Source organism: Dama dama, chromosome 24 (genome assembly GCF_033118175.1).
Source record: "Dama dama isolate Ldn47 chromosome 24, ASM3311817v1, whole genome shotgun sequence".
Taxonomy (NCBI): domain Eukaryota; kingdom Metazoa; phylum Chordata; class Mammalia; order Artiodactyla; family Cervidae; genus Dama; species Dama dama.
Window position 1 is genome coordinate 63,015,694 of NC_083704.1, and position 22,944 is coordinate 63,038,637.

General features: G+C 54.0%; 1 protein-coding gene across 1 annotated transcript; it reads right to left on the reverse strand.

Annotated features, from left to right (window-relative positions):
- Positions 1 to 3,021: 3,021 nt before the first annotated feature.
- ISY1 (ISY1 splicing factor homolog) lies at positions 3,022 to 17,549 on the reverse strand. The gene is made up of 11 exons (XM_061128985.1): positions 17,392 to 17,549; positions 15,315 to 15,337; positions 14,739 to 14,790; positions 13,721 to 13,786; positions 13,511 to 13,553; positions 10,670 to 10,782; positions 9,025 to 9,142; positions 6,442 to 6,564; positions 5,524 to 5,642; positions 3,650 to 3,736; positions 3,022 to 3,516 (listed from the first exon to the last, which is right to left on the reverse strand). Exons 1-11 carry the CDS (start codon positions 17,392 to 17,394, stop codon positions 3,409 to 3,411), a joined length of 855 nt encoding a protein of 284 aa, XP_060984968.1. The 5' UTR covers positions 17,395 to 17,549; the 3' UTR covers positions 3,022 to 3,408.
- Positions 17,550 to 22,944: the final 5,395 nt, after the last annotated feature.

Consider the following 22,944-nt stretch of genomic DNA (forward strand, 5'->3'; position numbering starts at 1 on the left):
GAACTGCAGTAATGCAAAAATCTTGATCTCACCTAATGCCCCAAATCTTAGATAAGTAACGCACATCCCCCAAATTTTTCACAATGTGTCGAGAGACTTCGCTGGTGGTTCAGTAGTTAAGAATCCATCTTGCAATGCAGGGGAGGCTGGTCCAGGAACTAAGATTCCACATGCCACGGAGCAACTAAGTCTGCCTGCTCCAACTACTGCGCCATGCTAGAGGGCCCATGTACAGTAATGAAAGCCCTCACGTGACGCAGCTAAGACTCAATGCAGCAAATCAATCAATAAAAATGTATTTTTTAAAAATGTGTCAGGAATTTAACATTCTTGGGCTTCCATGGTGGCTCAGCGGTAAAGAGTCTGCCTGTCAATGCAGGAGACACGGGTTTGATCCCTGGTCCAGGAAGATCCCACGTGCTGTGGAGCAACTAGGCGTGTGCTCCACAGCCACTCAGCACACGTGCCTCAACCGCACAGCCTCTGCTCCCCACCGCGATGAGAAGCTCGTGCACCGCGACTGCAGACAAGCCGCGGCAGCAACGAAGACCCGCAGAGCCGAAAAGAATTTAATATTCTTACAAGCGAGCGGAGGGTTGGCGGGATGAACCGGCACTGTGTGTGCCCTGCCACACGGGGGCGCCAGGCTCGCCGGCAGACGGAAGCATCTGTTGTGACCCCCGCGTCCCCGGGTTCAGAACTCCGCCAAGAGGAGAGGCAGCCTTTCTCCCCTTCCTTCCTCCCTTCTTTTCCCACCTTTTCCCGTTTACAGTCACCGCTGTTAAAATATACAGCCTCGAACAACACCATCCGAGTTTTCTTTCATGGGCAGAGACCAGGCTAGGGTTGAAAATGTGCCCCGGATCAGAAATAAAGGTGGAAAAACACCACGAAGACCCGACACCAGCCATGACACCGTCCTCCTAATGCCGAAGCGTGCCTGCTGCAGAACACCAGAAAATAAGAGCTGCAAGAACGCAATAATATGCTGCAGCAGCAGCAGCTGCTGACCGAGGAGCCCTGGGCTGGTGCTGGCTGAGGGCTGGGAGGGCCCCTCAGGGCAGCCCCTGGTGGCCAGGGCAACTTCAGGACAGCCGCTGCGGCCCCACCCCAGGCTGTGCCCCCCGGGGAGAACCGCCCTGGCTTCCTCCCCTCGCAGCTTCTCACCGCCCCCAGTCCCCGCCTAGCGGGCCTGCCAGACAGATGCCAGGACAAGCTAGACGCTGGGGACCCCCACGCACCTCTCCCCCTGCCCTGCTCCCCTGCCCTGAGGCCCCTCACGGCTGTCTGGCCCCACAGGGGGACCGGGGGCGGGGGGAATAGTTCATCCTTCCAGGACGGAAGCCCAGGCTTGGTGCAGAGAAGAGCCAGGCAGCCCTCAGGGGACCTTCCCTCCACAGGCTGCTCTATTTGTGAGGGAGGGAACCAGATGGTGAGGCAGTGGGTGGGGCAGCTGTGACCCCCGCTGTGGACCATCTGCTCTTTGGGGGCCCTGACACCGCCCAAGCCCCAGGTGGATGCTGCTGTCAGAGCTTCGAAGAGAGTGAGGGGCATCCCCACCGTCCTCTTGCAGGGCTCTAGGAGGAAGCAGCGAGACGCTGATGCCGGCAGAAATGGGGTGCGGCCTTCTCGGGCAAACAAGGCTGACCCCAGTGCCTGCTCACTGCAGGCTGGCCCACGGTGTCGGGGGCAGCGGCTCGGGGGGGAGGGCACTGGGCGGGTGGCTGGGGCGGGCGTGGGGAGGAGGGGAGAGCGGAGAGCAAGGTGGACACATCTGTTTTGGAAATTGCGGGCAGAGCCAAAGCTTGTCTGAGCCACAAGAGAGATTTCATCAACCAACGTTTCCTGGGACGGGTTCTGCTGCCTCTGGGCATGAGCTTCCGTGACCACAGTGACCACGCCCCGAAGGTCCAGGCCTGGGGGGACCCCTGCGGAGTGCTCCCGGACAAAAGCGCCAGGGCCCGCGGGGCAGGAAGAAACCTGGGCTGGGCCCGTCTCCACCGGGGATGCCTGTGGGTCCTCGGCAAGCCGCATCCACATCAGGGCCCGGTGCTCTCACCAGGGACGCTGGTGCCCACGCTGTCTGCACCCGTCCTGGGAGCCACTGCGAGGCCCTGGGCATCCAGGGGTGGGGAGGGAAACCCCTCGCTGGGCCATCTGTGCTGGGCCCCACCTGCCGCCTGGCTGGGACCCAGGCCAGGCGGTCTTGGGGCTTGCTGCCCCTCTGCCTGCCCCGTGGGGCTGCCCGTCGTGGGGTGAACGCACAGGCAGCAGGTCCAGTCCAGCCTTTCAGATGGGGACGCGGAACCCCGGGCCCAGAAAGGCCTGTTCCAAGCACCCCGCGTTCGCTTCTGAGCCCCGTCCGGGCCAGGCCCGGGTGGGAGCTGGGTCCCCGGGGCCAGGTCTGGCCTTGTACATCCCCCGGCCCCCAGCCCTCCGGCCTCGACCCCTCCCAGCTCTCCGCACACACCTGTCCAGGGGCTCGGCTGAGGGGCTCCCAGGGCGGTCCCTCCCCACCTCCTCACAGCCCTGAAGCCCTGGGCAGTCTCCCTATGGTCGCTGCCCACCCGCCCAACGCCCTCCGTCCCCCGTCCCCGGCTCAGAACTTCTGTCAGGCAGGTCCCAGGCTGAAGGCCGCCCCTCACTCAGGCTGGCACAGCCTGCTTCACGAGGCCCACAGGGCTCTGCCGACATGCCCAGGACCCCTCCTGAGGGTGGGGACCCCCCCCAGGTTCACCTGCCGCAAGCTGGGGCCCTTGTGGTGGGTTCTCCCCACTGGGAAGGAGAGACTAGGCGGGATCGACAGATCTGGACCACCCTGGGGCACCCTCGGCGCTCCCACGGGCCGGAAACGTGGGCCCCACCTCAGCGCTGACCCAGGGCCGTAGGCTCGGGCTGGGCCGGACGCCCCGCACCCTCAACACCCAGACGTGCCCAGCCCCCCACATGGTCCCCACCCGGCGAGCCCCCTCAGCTCCTACCGTGGACGAGGACTCACACAGAAAGCCCGAAACCCGAGGCTGCCTTTCGTACAAAAGTCTTTAATAAAAATAGCTCTGTGCAAAACCACTCCCAGACGGAAGCAGCAAACGCGCCCTCCTGCCGGCTGGGGGCGAGACGGGTGGCAGGGTGGCCCGAGGGTGGCGGGGGCATCTTCCCAGCGCGCAGGAGGCGTCACAGACATCTGTGCTCTCAGGGGCATCCCCGGCTGGCCACCCCCACTACCAACAGGGGGGCGGCCACTGACACTCGCAGGCCGCGGGAGCAGCCTGTCCTACATGCTCAGGACACGCGTGCGCGGGCTCTCATGTCAGCTGCACGTGGCCGGGGCGACGCCAAGGGGTCCAGCCAGCGGCCCTCGGGGGCGCAGGTGTGAGTGAGCAGGGCGGGGAGGCCGCGGCAGGGCGCCTAGCAGCCCAGGAGCCGCCGGGCCTCCTCGCTCTGGGCCTGCAGCGTCTCGCTGGCGTACTTCTGCAGCAGCTCCATCTTCTTTCTGCGCACCAGCGCCTCCTCGATCTGCGGGCGGCAGGGGTGGGCTGGGGCAGCGGCCGGCCCTGCGTCCACGGCCCCGGCCCCCTCCTCCCCAAGTCAGAGCTGCCCGCAGGGACGGGAAAAACCCAGAAAAGCACGTGGCGGCCCGGCGTCCTACCTCCTGCTGCGACGGCACCGGCACGTGCGCGATGAACTTCTGCTGCCCGTCCTCCCCGCCGTTCTCCGGGCCGCCCTCCTCATCAGACTGCAAGAGGCGGCAACCAGAGGCTGTGCGGAGGGGACTGCGAGAGGCCCCCGCCGGCAGCCGTGTAACAGGGGAAACAGGCCCGGGACGCGCTCTCCTCAGCAGCGCCAAGTGCAAGAGCAAACACAGCACCGTGGGCCGTGCGGCCTCCCGCCCGAGGAGGAAAAGCAGCACAGAGGCCGGCAACCTCAGCGAGAGCCGGGCCCGGAGGCCGAGGCTGCGAACGGGGAGCTGTGTGAAACCTTTATGTGTTTCTCGGGTTGTGAGTCATGTGAACATATTATCTTTGTGACCCCGTGGACTGTAGCCCTCCAGGCTCCTCTGTCTGTGGGATTCTCCAGGCCAGAATACTGGAGTGGGTTGCCATTTCCTTCTCCAGGGGATCTTCCTGACCCAGGGATCCAACTTGCAGGTAGATTCTTTACCATCTGAGTCACCAGGGAAGCCCCGAATATATTATCTATTTTTAAAACTAAACTCGTAAAAACAGACCACATGCACAGAAGCATCACTCAGAAGCTGCCTGAGTCAGCAGCGCTCACTCACGACTAAGGAACGGCCCTGGGGGCCCGAGGGCAGAGGAGGCCCATGCAGAGCTGGGTCCGCTGGCCACCAGTCTCAGGGCCGGACTGTCCCATCCACCCCCACCCCACCAGTGGGTGGACGCAAACAAGAAAGGCCGCTGTGGCCCCGGGATCCACACCAGTGATGGCAGACGCAGCCCCGCACACACCGGTCACAGCGGGCAGTCCCCGGGGGTCGGGGCCCCTGCTGGCCCCAGCTCGCCTCCCGCAGTCCCTGCTCACGCCGAGCCGCTCTGGGCTCTAGCCGCAGCCGGTCCTCCGCCCGACGCTCCCCCGGGCCGTCCGGACGCGCTGTCCCCTGCCGCTGCCCCGGCTTCTGAGCTCCACTGGAGGGCCACCTCCCCAGCAAGCGCTCACGGCCCCGCCCGCCCCGTGTCACTCCCCAGAGTTCCTGTCACACCTGCCGTTTTCCTACAGGGCCTGCTGACCTGGCTGGCCCTGGGATCTTGAGCTACCGACGGAGCGTGTCGCTGCGAGGCCCCTCGAGTGGGCCTCACTCACTCATTACTGGCCACCAAGTAAGCCAACGTCCCTTGAAAAAGTGAACGGGTCGTTTGCACCCAGAGAAATCCTGGCAGGGCACGCTGCCATCCTGCTTCAAACGCCTGCCCGAGGGAACGCCCCGCAGCTCTGCCGGATCCCGTGCAACCGTGCCCGAGTCGCCAAGCTCCTCTGAGCCCCGTCCTTGCCGCTGCTGTGCGGGCATGCCACGCGGCATCTCGCGGGGACTCACCCGTCGCCCCGGCCTGGCTGACCGCCCTCCCTCGGCCCAGTCCAGAAATCCACTTCACCCTGGGCCGGCCCGACGGGGGAGCTGGGAGCAGGGGGCTCTGCCTGCGGGGCCGCAGCTCCACCCCCCCGGGGACTCCCGAGGGAGCCTCTGCTCCGGTTTCCCACGGTAAGGTGGGCGTGGGGGGTTAGGACCCACAGACGCGTTACCGGCTCCGCCGCTGAAGCTCAGTGAGGTCAGGGGCTTCAAAGGTGCCTACAAATCCAGGCCCAGCAGGTCCAGAGGGCCCAGCTCTGAAGCGCAGGTAAGCCACCCCGACGTGGAGCGCAGGCCCCCGAGTGCCCTCAGCGGTCCTCACTGGGACCCCGAGGGGACCTTCACCCTCCGTCCGGGGCAGACCAGACCTTGACCCCGACCCCGGCCTGGGCGCCCTCCCCCACCGCCCCCCACGGCGCAGCGGTGGCCGCCCGTACCTCCTCCTCAGCCACGGCGTAGATGTTCACCTCCTCCTCCTCCTCCTCCTCCTCCTTCTCTCCTCTGGCCAGGCGGGCCTCTCGCTCCGCTTTCCACTTCTCCACTAGTTCGGCTCTGTCTGCAGACGAGGGACAGCAGGCGTCAGTCACTCTGGCCTCCGAGAAAGCTACATGCCACGCGGGGCAAAGGTGACCAACGCCTGCCCCCCTGCAAAGGGTGACCCTGCTCCGGCCCCAGCAGGCAGGCATCAGACGGAAGGGCAGGGTCCCACGGGAGCTCCAGGGAGGCTGGCAGGGGGACACGCCCAGATCATCCCTGGTTCAACACCCTGAGGTTCCTCAAAAAAACAAAATCAGGACTAACACATGATCCAGCAATTCCATTCCTGAGTTCACACACGAAATAAACAGAGGTACTAATTAGAAAAGATACAGCATCCCAACGTCCCGAGCAGCACCATTTACAACAGCCAAGGTGTGGAAGCAACAGAAGGGTCCACCAACAGATGAATGAAGATAGACGCATCAGGGAACCCTGCTCAACAAGGAATGACGCTGTGCCACTCGCAGCAACGAGGACGGGCCTAGAGATTATCGTACTAAGTGACGCAAGCCAGAGAAAGACAGACACTGAAAGCTATCACTTACTTGTGGAATCTAAAGAATACAACGGGATATATTGTGCAACACAGGGAATATAGAAAATATTCTTCCAATAACTTGCTAGTGGAATATACCTTTAAAAATTGTGAATCATCATACGGAGCACCTGTATATAATGTTGTACATCAACTATACTTCAATTCTTTCCAAAGTCCTAATAGAAAATAAATTCCTCAGAAAAATAAAACCTCCTTTTTCAAAGGCGAGAGCAGAAACCAGCCGCCAGCAGTCACGCAGCGATGCCCGCACACCTACACTTCTTCTCATACTCCTGCTCCAAGGGCACAATGACGCCGTCGTCCTCATCGAGGTACCCGTAGTACTCAAAGTCGATTGCCTTCATGAGCTCGGCGCGTGTCTTTCGTGGAGGAGGAAGTGCTGGAAGAAAGAATTCATCAGCTTAGCCGGGTTCCCCTCAGTCACACTCACGCCTCCACCCCACACAGCGCTACGCAGGAACAGAGCATGCGTGTTCCTGAAAACGCCAGGAGACAGGCACTCCGCCCCACTAGGAACGGGGCCACACACGACACCCCTTTTAAACCAGCGCTTAGAAGGAATCTATCGTAACTTAAAAACCAAAAACAAACGCTAGCAAAGCTTTATGGAGATGAGCGACACGGCGTTGTTTATACAACAGTGAAAACTTGGACCCCCCCCCACCGAGGACTATGAACTGCCCCGGCAGGGGGAGGGTGTCCTGTGACCCCCCGACCACGGCTTCACGGGGTGTTTTCACAGGAAATGCCATAATGGCTAATGAAGACAAAAGAAACTACAAGCAAAAAAGATCCATGAGAAATTCCTGAAGAAAATACATTCAGACTAAGTATTACTGTTCAGAATATGTAGTAATTCTGGAAAATCAAAAGGGAAATGAAAGTCCAGCTGACTGGCTGAAGAATAAAAGCTGATTAACTGAAGGAGAAGAAACCCGTAGGTATGAAAGTTTCAATGATTAGTAGTAACTGAATCCAACTGTCAATTTCATCAGTAATCAGGGAAACAAAAAATAGAAGTAACATACTGTTTCAAGTAACAGCAACGATGTTATAGTTGTGAAGATGCGGAAGTAACTAAAAGTCTACACAGGAGGGGTGGTCACAGCCAGCATGGGCCACCCCTGAGACTCTCATCCTTCGCGTCGCTCGTCTTTGTAAAGAGAACTGGGGGGCACACGGACGGCCCACACACGACGGGCGAAGGTACGGGGAAGCCCCCTTCCATCGGCCATGCAAGTGCCAGCGACCCTGCCCAGCCCTGCGCTCCGAGGGCCGCGCCCAGGACGGGCTCGGAGCTCTGCGTGCACTCCGGCCGCAGGAGGGAGCTGGGATCCAACCAATGCCGCCGGGGCTCGCCCTGGGGCCCATGCTTGAAGCGTCTTTGGGGTGCGGGATGGTGGTAAACTGTCGCTGAGAGAGGACAAGCTCTAAGTGGATAACGGACAGCCCGCCACCCCAAAGGAGACAGAGAAGCGCTCGCAGGACGGAAGCCACAACGGCAGCAGGGGCAAGGGCTCTGGGACCAGCCATGCCTGAGGACAAACGCGTCAGTCACAGGAGCCAGGAAACGGGCTTCTCTGCCTCAAGGGAGCCGGGCTGGACGTGACTCAGTTGATGAGACAGGCAGCGAAGAGCAGGGGAGGCCTGGAAGGGAGCACTCCAGACAGACAGTAATGGCGACGGGGCAGCCCTCGCAGAGCACCGGGACGGCGGGAGAGGGGGCTGTGCTGGCATTTAAATTACACCCTGAAGACTAACTTGGGCACTTTCTTCTTAAAAAAGAAAAAAATTGATGCCTGGAAAACATAAGAATAAATCTAAAGTCAAAGTAAATGCAAAAACAAAAACACAAACATAGCACCACCTCACTTTAGGAGCCTTAAAAATCAGAAAGGGAATACACCCCAACATGTCAACAACCATCAACTGTAGGATGTGAAAATGCGGGTGTTTTTTCTGATTTTCTGTATTTTACATGTCTATAATAGAATTTTATTGCTTTCATAACAAATGATATGATATTTACATTATGAATTATTTTAAGCAATGTCAATGACACATGCAAAACTAGTTTGCACACATAATGAATTTAAGAAGAAGCAGGGCTTGGGAGTTCCCTGCTGGTCCAGTGGTTAGGATTCCAGGCTATCACTGACAGGGCCCGGGTTCAATTCCTGGTAAGGGAACTGAGATCCCAAAAGCCTCCCAGGGAGGCCAAAAAAGAGAACAAGTGGGGTTTCATGAAGGCGGAATCGGAAGGGGTCAGCAGAACGTCAGCAGGGGGAGGAATCCTGGTCTCGCCCTTCTCTGCTTTCCACACTTTCCTATGTAATGCTTGGACTGCGTTTCGAAAAGTGAAAATTAAGATGCAGGCAAACTCCAGACCGGTGGCATTCTGGAGGTGCCCAGAGCCAGGTGTCCGGCTCGGAACCGCGCGTCTCCACTGGTGCACAGCGGGGTGGGCCCGAGGTGTCTTCTGTCCTTCAGTTAAGAGGTTTTTCAGCCCAACAAGTAACTGAAACATGAACGTGAGCGATGGACCTCAGAGCTGCCCCGACAAACGCCAACTGGGAGACTCTGCGTTCACAGCGTCTGTGTGTTCACTCAGAGACAAGTCTGTGCGGGGCCTGCAACCCGGCGCCCCGCAGCTCTGGTTCCCGCTCCCGCCCAAGGTGTGCCCCGAGCTTGCCCCTCCAAGGCCCAACACGCCTGGGAGGTTCCCATTCACACCTGGGAGCGGTGACCCGCCGACGACACGGGGCTGCCGCGCAGCGGGGGCCGCTTACAACCAGAACCACGACCTAGGCTGACGCCCTCGCAAACACTGGCTACTCACGCTCTTTCTCAAACAGCTCTCTGACGCCAGGCAGGTCTTTTGCTGCTCCGAAGTACTTGTAACCTCGATTTCCTGGGACTTCCTTCCCTTCGTGGTCCAGCATTTTAGGGCCAACTTTCTTAGGGGGAAGGAAGAAGAGAAAATGGATCTGATCCGTAAACCCACTATTTCCATGTTTCCAGACATAGTTGAAGACAGGGATGCTAAAAGTAGCAAACATTAATGGACACAGAAATACACTTCAGTACTTTCTTTAATCCTTTTAAAAATCAACCTAAATGGATGATTTAAGTAAATTATAGCATGTTCACGAGTGGAACATATTCTATAGCTGACAAATGACAGTTCGTAGGACAACTTATACTGGCTTAGAAACCGCTTGTAACACAATGTTAAGTGAAGAAAAAAAAGCTTTAAAAAGTTGCAAAAAATCTACATGACAACTAGTAGAAGAGGACAAATGAAATATCCAGAAGATGGAATTCTCTCCATTAAAAGCGATGATGGTAACACCTGCAGGCCACAGGATGTGAGTCTGGACGAGGCTCTGTACTGCAGGGGAGAGGCCATGAAGCATGGAACACGGTGAAACAGCCAGATGACCGAACCAAAGGTGAACGCCCCTAAGTGTGTTACTATTACACCCAGGAAATAAATATCAATTTCTTTAACATTAAAAAACTCCAGAAGGAAATAGACAGAAACATCACTACTGACTTTGGGCGCTTTTGCAACCCTTCCAGGATGGGTAACAAGGGGCACTCCCGCCATCCGACAGGGAGCAAAACCAGTGTCACAGAAATAACGAGGATGCGGAGGCAATGTTCCCAGCACACGTGCTCAAGGAATGTGAAGATAAATGCCTCGGTTTAGGCCAGGCACTGACCCGAGAATTTTGGCTCTGTGTTAAGAGGGGGCCAGACTAACACACAGAAACACTGCCCATGTTTCTTACATAACTACAAGACAGGCCACTGACCAGACCAGATACAATTGGTTCAAAGACCTGGGCAAATGGGGCAGGTCTGGGTCATGAACTCCACTACATGGGTCACAATTACCAACTTTTTAAAAATCAAAATAGAACAGAGTAGGAAATATCAAACTGCAGCAACAATGCAGTTTGATACACCAGGTATCTTTTCAGCACATCTTCGTGGGTACTGCGTTGTGACACAGTGACTGCGTGTGTTTTATACAGCCGGTCACAGTCCTAAAAGCCTGAAAGTTACCGTTCTAAAATACTGCCTTAAGGAATCCAGAGGGAATAAAATAATCCAAAGGAAGCACAGAGCAGCCTGTCTCCAGGCCCCCTCGAGCACAGAAGCCGCGGTGGAAGGGCTGTCCCAGTCCTCAGGAGGCTCAGAGACGCACGTGCGGTGCCAAGGTCGTCTCCACCAGGGGCCCGGGGAGACCGAGCGGCTCACTGGACGCCTGGCCGGTGCACACTCAGGAGCCCGCGCGGGGACCTTCTACCCCACTGGCCCTGCGCTTTCACGGTTCCCGTGCACACCCCAGGCCCTTTCAAGGCTCCTTTCCTTTCTCTAGGGCCTCGTCTATGGCCGGCCTGCGGGGGCTGCAGTGAGACAGACCCACGCTGCCTGCACAAAGCTCCTGAGCTGACCCTGGGCCGCTGCTTACTTACCCCGTAGTCAGGACCGCCCAGCTCCTTGATCCGGACCTCCCAGTGTCCTTTCTCTCGCAGCAGCTTGTTAATTTCATCATTCAGGTCGCGAATCCGGAATTCACCTAAGCCAGCTAAGAAAACAGTAATGTCGTATCATTTCCTGAAGATACCGCTTCACGTCATACCCGTAAGAGTGAGTGTCAACACCGACAGAGGTGGGCAACGCAGAAACACTACTTCAGCTCACGAGAAAAACCATCCGCACCGAAATCACGGGAGGGTGGCGACCGTGAACAGAGCTCCAGCAGCAGCAGAAAAGCTCTGGGAAAACCTCCCTCCTCAGCAGCCAGAGACACAGACTGAAGCTGCCCTGCGGCTCCACTCACACCAGCTCCAACACGCCACAGCCCAGCCGCGGGGCACTCGGCGTCCAGTGTCGGCCAGGACGCAGGGAGGCAGCGTCAGCCCCGGGGCGGGCGGCCTGTGACGGCTCTGTCCTTCCGGGAAAGCAGGCTGCCGGTCCCGGGGACACCTCTGCCAGGGAGCCCCCGGGGCGGATTTAAGGGGACAGCACAGGAGTCTGCTGCGGCGCTGTCACTGGCGACAGGGGCCTCCCACCAGAGGCGGGAAGACGGTCAGGGATCCCTGACGTGCTCAAGGGAAGCGCCCTGTGCCCACTGAGAGGGAGAAGCCCTCCTTTCCCCCACTGAATCGCTTCTGTTCCCGCGTCAGGTCGCTGGACCACTCGCCTGTGCCCCTATGTCTGGACCCCTTGCTCTGCTCCCCTGGTCGGTCTGTCTGCCTCTCACCACCATGTTATCCTGATGCCTTTCGCCTTACACTGAATCTTGAAATTAGGGATTATGGATACTCCAATTTTGTTCTTCAAAGTTCTTTTGGCTACAAACAATTTCACACGGAAAGGCAAAGTTATAAATTTTACAGTTCGTCAACATAAACTGAAATACCATGCTGGGTTTCTGTGATAGATTTTAAAAAGGAAAAGAACTGACCTCTTTCCGATGTTGAGTCTTCCCCTTCACAAATACTAGGTCTCTATTTCACTGGTTCTTTACTACCTGGCATCACTGCTTCATAGTTTTCACGATACAGACCATGTGCGTATCTTACTAAATTTATATCTAAGTATCTCTTGCCTTTTGATGCTTCTGTAAATAACACTTTTAAAAATGCTCTAGTTCCAAACGTTACTGCTAGTACACAGAAATCGGACTTACTTTCTTTGTATGGACTCTCTAGTCTGTCATCTGGCTAAACCCAGTTATTCACTGTGGAAATCCTTCTGTGGATTCCTTGGGAAAACTACACAGAAAACTAGGTCATCTCGGAACAGAGCATTTTTCTTCCCTTCCAGTCTTTGGGTCTTTATTTCCTTTCCTCACTTTACAGTACTAGCCAGGAGTTCCAGTACAATGTTGAATGGACCAGGTGAGACTGGATCTCTTCACCTTGTTCCCGATCTTGGGAGGACAGCATCCAATCTTGCAGCATTAAGCATGATGTTCACTATAGGCTTTTTGGTAGAACTGTTTCATCAGGGAAAGAAAAAAGTTCCTGTTTATTCCCAGTTAGCTACCTGAGTTTTTATGAATGCATGAGAAACTCTGTCAAATACTTCTGCATCTACTGAGATGATATGGTTTTTCTTCTTTAAAATGATGACACAGTGAATCAATTTTTGAATGCTGAATCAACCATGCAATCCTTTGTTGAGATTTTTATGGCCAAATTCAGTAAGGAATATTGGCCTGTAGCTTTTTTCTTTTCTTGTACTGTCTTTTTCTGATTTCAGGATCAAGGGAACACATACTAAAATATACAAAAAGCAAACTGGGAAGTGTTCCTTCTTCGATCTTCCGGAAGAAACTGTAGAGTTGTACTCCTTAAATATCTGAACTGGCCAGTGGTCTGGAATCTTCTTTGCTGGGAAGTTTTAAACTATGAATTCAATTTCTCTAATAAATAAAGCCCCCTCCAGATACCATGAAATGTCCAGGGGGTGGGGTTGGAGGGAGGAACGCCGCCAACGGTCAGGAACCACTCCTTTGTGACCGTGTGTCTTCTAAGGAGCGGCCCGTTTCATCCAAGTTGCTGAGTGACAGCCCTAAGCTTGCGTCTAATATTCCCTGGTCCTTTCAATGGTGAGAATGTAGCGACATTCCCAATTTCATTCCTGCTGTTACTAATCTGTGTCTTTTTCTCTTGATCAGTCTAACTGGACTAGAAGTTAATCGATTTTACTGAACCCACTTTTGATCTATTTTCTCTACTCATCTTCTGTTTATTTCCTTCCTTCTGCTTAGTTTGGAATTAATTTGCTCGTCTTCCTTTTTGGTTTCTTAGGGGAGAAGCTTGGATCACTGACTTGAGACCTTTCTTTTTTTATTTTACTTTAATGCTATAAATTTTAGTCTAAGCACTGCTGTTTCCATACCCTGAATTCTGACATTACATTTTCATTATCATTCGATTAAAAATATTTTCTGATTTTCTTGAGGTCTTCCTTTAGGTATATGGGTTGTTTAGAAGTATGTTTAATTTCTAAATAATTAGGACGTTTCCAGGTATCTGTTACCGATTTCTACATTAACTGTGTTTTAATCAGTGAATTATACTTTGTAAAATTTTAATTATTTTCTGTTTGCTAGCATTTATTTTACAATCCAAAATGCGCTCTATTTTGGTGAATATTCCATGTGCGATGGACAGTAGTCTCAGTTCTTCTCTGTCCTTACTCAAGTTCTACCTTTCGGTTCTACTGACCACTGAGAGGGGCTGACGTCCCCATGCCTAGCTGTGGATGTGAGAATCAAGCACTTTAAAGAGGGGCTAGCTTACCATTCTGAATCTGAGCCACTTTTTTTGAGATCTCTCCAATGATCTATTAAAAAAAAAAAAAAAGGTAATACATTTTTATGACTTTGAATAAGTCTTAGAGCATAAGAAATATCTAATTAAAAATTCTTAGAAACATGGTTTAAGGGTCATGCAGACAATGAAAATCAGAGACTCGCTATTTCTGCTAAGATCGAATTTGCCCAACCGCACCTGTCGTCTCCACTTCTCGGCTTTAGGCAGTTCAGTACATTCTGAGGCAAGGAAGGGTCTTCGCTCCTAAGGAAAAGCAAAATACACACGTTGCCACCATCTTGTACGAAATTACAAGCTTCGTGCAACAGTCACAATTGACTCAGGCCTGAAGCCTCAAGTGTCTAACAGTCTACAGACACCTGCAGCTCCAGCTCCCGACAGGCTTCGCCAAGCCTTAAGGCTCACTCTGCAATCTCTCCTCAGGAAATAACCGCACAGGCAGAAACGCTCACTGCATCGTACCTGGGACGGGAGCCAACACACAACGGAAACATCCACTGCACCTGGCCATGAGCAATGCGGGGGTTAATCCGAGTCTAACTGTGTCAGCCCCCAGGATCCGTGGTTCCTCTGCAGCCACAGATTCAACCGACCACAACCATGTAGCTCCATGGTAGTTATTGTTGAAAAGCATCTGTGTATGAGTGAATCCACAGAGTTCAAACTTGTGCTGTTCAGGGTCAAGTGTCAAAGAGAAAGGGAAAGTGCAGCTGGCTGTACCCACTGCACGGCATATTCATGCTACCGTAAGCGACGACAGCGATCAGTGTTGAGAACAAATGTGTGTCTGTGTGTACACAGGTGTATGTATGGGTGCAGGTGCAGGGTGAGTGGATACTTTTAAAAAACAAAACAAAAATACTCAAAGAACAGCATGTATTAGCCCTAACCTGGCTGAGTCTCCATGAGTGGAGGTCATCCGCTGGTCTCAGGTTAGAGCTGCTTCCCAGAGCACACCCCACTTTCTAGTACTGAGCATGAGCCCGGGCTGGCATGACAGGGAGACCCCAGCGTCACATCACCGAGGTGACAGATCATCACCCGGCCCCCGAGACAGGGAGCTTCACCCGTGCTGCAGGTGAACAGACCCTCAGGACACAGGGAAGCGCCAGCAAGAGGAGGAGGGTCTGGAGTCTGGAGCCTGCCGGCGCTCGTCCTTCCTACTGGAAAACTCACGAGGAAGGTTTAAACCAACCTTTACTTTCCCCTCTTCCAGCTGAGCCTGGCGAAATCTTGCTAAGGCCGTCCTACCGGGAAGAGAGAAGACCGTTAGATCCCACTTACAGGTCTCTCATCACCCACGTTCCTGGATGGGTGAATCTGCTCATGAGCACGTTAGCTGTCACTCCTCACTCATATACACACACACACACTGCTGTCAAGAAACCAGAGACATCATGGGTTTCCATGTTCCCAAGAGCAGGGCTCATGAGGACTTGTGTTTGTGAACACCCCCGTACCCCCTCTACCCACATGGCAGCTAAGGACTGTGGGAAACTCAGCAACCTGCTGCAGTGTTAAAGATACTGATGTGATGGGCCGCCACTCTCACAGCCCCGCCACCTCCCCCCCCACCCCCTGCCGGCCGCAGTTAAGTTCTGGGAGCAGTGAGAAAACACTTCGGGGGAGATAACTACATGGGCAGATATAAGCACACTACTTCAACACAGGGAGAGGAAGAAACGGGTACCCAAAGACCAAACAGAAAAAAAGCTCCCAGGTGGCAATTAAGCAGCATAAAATTTACAGGCAAAAGGGACTTGATACTCACATGGCCTTTTCTGCATTCCGGGCCTAAAAGGAAAAGAGGGGAAGAAAAATGTCCATGTTTAAAAGAGCTTTTTCTTTTACTTTTTAGAAAAAGGTTTTATTTGAAGAAAAGCTTCACTAGGACACAGTCAGAAGCATGGGCACAGCAATGACAACAAAAATCAAAAGATGTCCAAATCCTGTGACTTGACTTGTCCAAATCCTGTGACTTGACTTAGCAGCTCTCCCTAAGCTCTACTCCTCCCCGTGACCACTCCCTTGGATCTGGCCACTCCTCCTTCAGAATCCACCTGTGTCATCATCATCCCAGACAATTCTTCCGTCACCCCTTCTTCCCAGCTAGGCTGCTCCCCTTTGTCTGGGTCTATACCTACCAGGCACTTTCCACCCAGCATCACAACTGTCTGTTCTGTGCCAGTAGAACTTGAGGAAGGAAAGACTGGCTTTTACAAGTGAGTTTTATGGAAAGATTGTTGCACTGAGGGCAAGTCACTTATCCCTGAAACACAGCTTCAGGCAGGGAACACGTTTTCTGGGTTGCAGTGTAAGCAGAGTACTTGTTGAGTCCAGGATCTGAGCGTTACTCTCCACTCTCCCACTTAGCATCCCTGAGAAACTCTCTCTCAGGCTCGGCTTCCCCATCTCTAGGCAAGGACCGCACTTTTTACCTCACATAGGCGTCAGGATGGTGCAATCAGATAAATATGTGAAGACGTCAGTGATGCAGTTTACAGGTGCTCAGCAAGAGTGAGCTCCACTTATGTCTTTCTGACTCTTTCTTCCAACTGACACAGAAATAAGCTTGCTAAGTGCTCGGTAGATAAATGGACACGATATCTACTAAGGAAGGAAACAGAGGCTCTCCCAGAAGAAGCCATCTTCTTGAAGGCTGAGGTTGTGTCCTACCTACTTCATTAAAGCCTATAGATTCTCAGTATTTAATGTAATTCGTGAAACACCATGCTGGGTACTACGGATCTGGCCATGGTCCTTCCTTTTGAGGGAAGTCAGAGGAACTTCAGTCCCCAGCACAGTGAGTCATGTGACAAGGGCAGGTAAACAGGATTACAACGCAGTGGACATCTGTTGCTGCTGTTTGGTCACCCAGTCGTGTGCGACTCTGCGATTCCATCGACTGCAGCACGCCAGGCTTCCCTGTCCTTCACTATCTCAGAGTTTGCTCTAACTCATGCCCATTGAGTCTGCGATGCCATCCAACCATCTCATCCCCGGTCGCCCCTTCTCCTCCTACCCTCAATCTTTCAGAGCTTCCCTGTAGCTCAGACAGTAGAGAATCTGCCTGCAATGCAGGAGACCTAGGTTCCTTCCCTGAGTCGGGGAGATGCCCTGGAGAAGGGAATAGCTACCCACTGCGGTATTCTTGCCTAGAGAATCCCACGGCGGACTACAGTCCGCAGGGACACAAAGGGTAGGATAGGGCTGAGAGGCCAACACTTTCAAGGGACATGAATTCGGGCAAACTCAGGGAGAGAGTGGAGGACAGGGTAGCCCGGAGTGCTGCGGTCCACGGGTGTGCAAAGAGTTGGACACGACTGAGCAAGCGAACAACAACGAAATCCAGGGTTATGGAAACCCACAAAAAGGAGTGTGTGTGATGGCCACAGTTTGCCAGAAACATCCAAAGCTTCTCCTCTGCTAGGGAATGGAGAGAGGAGACCCCTACGCTTGTCAGAGTTCGGAAACGAGAGCCTGCGGGCTGAGGCGGCCAGTGTGAAGGAGTAATGGGGGGCGAGGGGCATATTCTCCGAGGGCTGGAGAGCGGAGAAGGCTGCTTTCTGCACCCTGGTTTCTCATCAACCGACGGACTTCCATGACGCCTTCGATAACTCGCTACGGCGCCTCGCGCCTCCCACCGGCGCTTCGCTTGGTGAGAACGTCACGGTCACCAACGGACCCGCGCATCCTCCCGTCCCTGGACCCTGCCCTCGGGGGGCTGCGCTCGCCTCCTCCGGCCTCACGCGGCGGGAAGGCCCTATGTCCCGAACGCGGGCGCCCGAGCCCCCGGGCTCCCCGGCCCCGGCCCGCCACTCTCCTCCCTCGCTCCCCGCCCCGCTCACCATGCTGAGAGGGAGCGCGCCGCCCTCAGGCCGCGCGGCACCAGCCTACGGACTTCTGCCGCCCCGGGAGCGGCCAATCCGGACGGGAACTGAAGGTTTTAGCCTTCCGGAACCACCGGCTTCCCAGTCGGAAGGATAACTACGGGAACCGGAAGTGAGAAACCGGAAGCGAAACTCAGAATTGACCTGGGGACGGGAAGGAAGTGCAGGCGCGCTCCCGTTGGCAGCCTTCCCTGGGCGTCAGGACGTCGCACAGACGTGTGCGCACGAAAATTAGGGGCGTGGCAGAACTGCGCTTGCGCAATGGAACGGAAGCGTCTTCGACTAGGACCGGGGAGGTGGGGTGGTGCTGGTGCTGGTATTGCTCTCGCGATAACAACGGCGAGATTTCCCGTGATAACTCGCGGTGAGTCTGCTTGGGCCGTGGCTGCTCCTGGAGGTTCGCGTCCGTGCTACCCCATCAGGTCCTGGGAGCAGAGACACGCCGTTGGAAATTTCTCGTCCTCAGCCCTCTGAGTGGACGGGGGGCCCTCCCGCGGCCCGCGTGCTCGTCAGGGGCGGGAGGTTGCCTCGCCTCGCCAGTTCCCCCTCCCCTCTCAGTCGTTTATTTCGGGTCTGTGCTTCTGAGATTTTCTCCTGGAATTGCGGGGTCTGTTCGAGCTTGACCCAGGCTTGAGATCACCCTTTAAAAGTAAACGTAAGGCCCGGGGGAGAAAAGGACCGTTACTGCAGGAGCTCAGTCGGTGGGTACTGGGCACGTCGCGGGCATCAGAAGGGCCTTAGCCCAGGACCAGGGAGTCAGGGAAGAGGCCGCCGCTAGGGATGGAGCTGTTGACTCCTCCCGCAGGGCCCCGGTGACCGCTTCGGCCAGCATGGTGCTTTGCGGAAGCGACTTCCTGCGACACGGGGCCTAATCTTTGCTGGGTGCTCCGGCTGTAGCCGGGAAGCACAGGCCATCGGGGGACGCAGCCAACGTTTGTGGTTCAGACAGGACCTACGAGTGCTTGGGACAGACACGAGGGGCTCGGGCCTGAACCGTGACAAGTTTTCTCTTAAAAAGTTCAGGCTGTCCTGCCACAGTCCATCGTCCGCCTCCCTGACAGCTAGGCGTGGGCTTGCCAGGAAACCCTGGCCCATGAGAATGGAATGGAAGGAATGTGTGCCACTTAGGTGGTGCCCTGAGAAGTGTGGATGTACCTTGCCCTTTCCCCTTAGCTGCTTTAGTACTGTGAGCCTTAGGGGGCGCTCTCCCAGGCTGATGCCCGCTTTCAACCATCTCAGCAGAAGCCAGGAATACAGATGGGTCATCCAGGAGAGATGTGCAGAGAAACCTCTTGTCAGATGGAGTGAATTCCCATGACACACACAGGAGACCCGCAAGGTTGAATATTTCACACCAGCAGAACCACTGCCAGCTTGGACGGCATGGGACAGAGGGTACAAAAGAGGGCTGTTAACCCCCAAAAATTCTAGGGGCAGGACGTGGGCTGATCAACGTGTAGCCATGCACAGGTGCTACCCTTCATGGAGAGGAGCCGATGGCTCCTGGGGAGGCAGCTCAAGCCCAAAGGATGTGGGCTTGAGGCTTGAGGTTTCAGGCCCTGAAACCTAACACACTTGCCCTGTGACTGGTTGAAACCAGTGAGGCCTCTTCCTTCCAGTCTCCCATCCTGACAGGCAGTGTCCTATGTCTTTTTACTGGGGCCCTATACCTCTCCCACTCATCTTGGGGAGCAAGTCACAAAGCTACTGATAGGAGTGATGCCCCAGGCTGGATCATACCGAGATCTCACCCATACCTGATTTAGGACAGACTGGGGCCTCTGTAGCCGACCAAACTTAGAGCAGACTTGTATCTTTAATGGGATGACGCTTTTAGTGATGTTAGGATGAGATGGTGACAGGGTCCATCCGAGGCAGAAGCATACCCTCCCTTCATGTACATGTCCTGGTCCCCCAAGACCTGGAGGTTAATACAGACTCCTTGTGATCTGAATGGATCCTGGAGCATTGTGTTCTCAGTGGACAATAAAGATATGCCAGTATGAGACTAAAATAACAACTCTCCCGAAAGAGGATTGCATCTCACAGGTCGTGTTGCAGCTTTTAATCAACTTTGGGCTTCTTTGGTCCAAATTACAGTTAACTAGCCGAATAGACCAGAAACTCCCATGCTCGTTGAGGGGATGGTATTCTGTTGGGTCTAATAGAATTAACACCCAAGAAAAGAGTAAAAATGAGTTACGGTAGAATCCTTGGGGGGCTTCCCTGGTAGCTCAGCTGGTAAAGAATCCGCCTGCAATGTGGGAGACCTGGGTTGGGAAGGTCCCCTGGAGAAGGGAAAGGCTACCCACTTAAGTATTCTGGCCTGGAGAATTCCATGGGATTATTCGACCCTTTACCAACGATGTCTTGTCACCCAATCACTATAGTCCGTGGGTTACAAAAAGTCGGACACAACTGAGCAACTTTCGCGCATGCAGAATCCTTGGGAAGGGGTGATTGGAGCATCCCAACATTTTAAGAAAAATTTCAGTTATTAGTAAGACTTTAGTCCATTACACTGGTAGTGCTTCTGCTGTCGTCCCCAGAGGGGCAGGGCCCTCAACCTGTTTCCTGCAGCACCAGCTCCTTCGTCTGCCAGCTGACCAGCTTCACCCGCATGACCCGCTGCCTCCCGGAGTCTGGAGTTAGTGGCCAGACACTTAAGCATTTGATAACTGGCTCATCCCGCCCCATTTCAGGGTTGCCAAACACTGAGAGGTGTTCCTCTCAGCAGGATGCAGTGTGGTGGCACTGCAGGAAGTTTGAAAACAATTGATTATTCGACCCTTTACCAACGATGTCTCGTCACCCAATCACTATACAGTGATTCTGCAAGATAGCTTTTCTTCACTTTACAGATCGAGCTCAGAGCTACTGGCTGAGCCTGGGCAGACACTTCAGTGTGGTCTGCTGCCTGCATGGTACTACACAGCTTCAGACACAGCAGGGCTCTGCTGCTAAAACCAGGAGAGTTTTGGAGATCCGGGTACAGAGGTACTGAGATGGCCCTTGGGGGAGGTGAGAACTGACTTAGCTAGGTTTTAGAAGTCACACACACAACTCTCACCGTCAGTGACCGCCAGCTCTGACCTCTGCTGTATCTGTCCAGGTTCCTGTTGTCGAATATCTCGCCCAGAGTATTAGTGAATAAGCAAATGGCCTCAGCTTGGACAAGTGTCACCTCATCTGCGTTTACACAGACCACATCATTTGCACAGTTTCACTTACCCAAACTGAAAATAACACAAGGAGGCACTGAAAGAAAGGCCCATCCCAGGCTCCCCTGGTGGCTCAGCTGCAGAGTCAGTCTCCCAGTCGAGTTTGATTCCTGAGCTGGGATCCCTCACGCCTCGGAGCAACGAAGCCCATGCGCCTCAACTACTGAGCCTGTGCTGGAGTGCCCGGGAGCCCAAACTGCTGAAGTTCACACACCCTAGAGCCGTTGCTTCCAAACAGAAGCCCCTGCAACGAACAGCCCACACCCCACAGCTATGGAGGGGCCTCTGCTTCACATAACGAAGGCCCAGCACAGCACCCCCGAAAAGAAATGCCCATCCCTCTAATAAATCAGCTGCAAGTCTTCTCTAGACCATGACACACTCATCTGGCTATAATCAATCCTTGGTTGGAAGGCTCCCTAAAGCTCCAGTGATTAAATAAGGCTGCCTCAGACTTGGGAGTGCTGAAAAAACCGGGCCTAATGCACACACCTGTGGCCTGACCAGGAAATACAGACGTCGTTCCCATCTCCCAGACTGTGACAAGCCTCAGATGGTAAAGAATCTGCCTGCAACGCAGGAGACCTGGGTTCATCTTGCTGCGGCAACTATTGTGACAGGGCACGAGAGGGCAAGCAAACCGCAGCTGCTTCACAACCTGCAGGAAGTGAAGGTCGCGGCTGGGAAGGAAGGGCCGCGAGGGAGGGTGGTGACAAGTGCAGGTAGCCCTGCTTGTGAGAGAAGCCAGTCTCGGTGAACTGGGGGGCACCTACCAAGGAGGCACTGAAGTTGATACCTCGGCCACCAAATGCTCTTTGCCCAACGGCGGTCACACAGCAGTGTTCTCCGGGGGAGACCAGAGCGGTCAGGTTCCAGGCCAGGGTTCGTGGTTCATACCGCAAAGTACCCTCCATGGAAAAGGAGATGAGGAACACAAAAGCACCCCAACCAGCTGAAGTGCACGCGTTTCACTCACTGCAGCTGCCTCAGTCACTCAGGCCCGTCTAGGAAGGTGTGTTTTCACGAGCACAAGAGCAGAAACCCAAGTGTGAAAACAGCACGCTTGTGACATTGGAGACACCACTCCGACCCTCATTACCATCACGTACATCATCAGCCTGCTCAGGAGACTGGCCTGACACCACAGCTTGCTACCAAACCTTTACCGAGATTACTAGTAGTCAAGTTCATTGCCAAGGTTCGTAGCAGAGGTGGAAATGAACAGATGGGAAGCTGTTATGTTCAATGTAATCTTTCAATTCTAAGGCAAGTAATAAGGATAATTAAATGTACATGAACCTTTGTAATTCAGAGCACAAGCTCTGGACTGAGTTCTCAAATTATAACCACACCACTGGGGCCGTGACCCTGCCTCCTTATCCCAGGAGTTTGCAATCCGGCGGGGCCCTAGAGTCACCGAGCAGCTTACAAAATACTGCTCAGTACCCACCCTGAGAAAGTCATGCTAAACGCTAGCCTCTTTAATTCTAACAGAGATGTTCTTTAACACCTACTCTATAAAACTGGAGAAGGAAATGGCAACCCACTCCAGTGTTCTTGCCTGGAGAATCCCAGGGACAGGGGAGCCTGGTGGGCTGACGTCTGTGGGGTCGCACAGAGTTGGACTGAAGTGACTTAGCAGCAGCAGCAGCAAACTGTTGTTAAATGTTTTAAATGGCTGCAGCAGTTACATGAGCCCAATGAACAATGTGCTCAAAATCTTTTGGACAACTAGAATTTCTATCAGGTTTTAAAAATGAGTTAAGGTTAACAAGGATTGTCACAACCAGTACTAATACGTAATTAAGGGAAACGGATCCCGAAACAGGGAACAGAGAACAGATGGTACAAGTATATGCTACTGTCTTCTCTGACAGCCCCGAATTCTCAAGATCTTGCCTCTGACACTTGAGTAGACAACAATGTCTCATTACAAGTCAGGTACCTCACCTACTGACTGTGGAACTGCCGTAAGTTAAGGACAGCCTGTTCCATGAATAATATAACATATAAAATAGTCAAAATAACTCAAGCACAACAGCTACCAACATCCCAGACAAAATCCTTCAAGGCACTGTTTTCCCTACAACTGCAACAGAAATCTATTTCTATCTAAAAAAATCAACTCTTCCTTAGTAGATGATACTCATTATTTACCAGAATCCTCAAAACCCTGAAGGGGAAAAAAAAAAGCATCTGACAAAGCATCTGAAGCCTGTGCTCCCTCTAACAGCTATGTTTCCTTACGGAAGACGAGACTGAGTCAGTACAAAAAGAAAACTCCAAACTG

Coding starts and splice junctions, on each gene's coding strand:
- ISY1 (XM_061128985.1), bottom strand. Junction 13,554..13,720: donor CCGAGAAGTGGAGACGACAG/GTGCGGTTGGGC, acceptor TTTTTTTAATAG/ATCATTGGAGAGATCTCAAA. Junction 10,783..13,510: donor AGTGGCTCAGATTCAGAATG/GTAAGCTAGCCC, acceptor CTGTTTTCTTAG/CTGGCTTAGGTGAATTCCGG.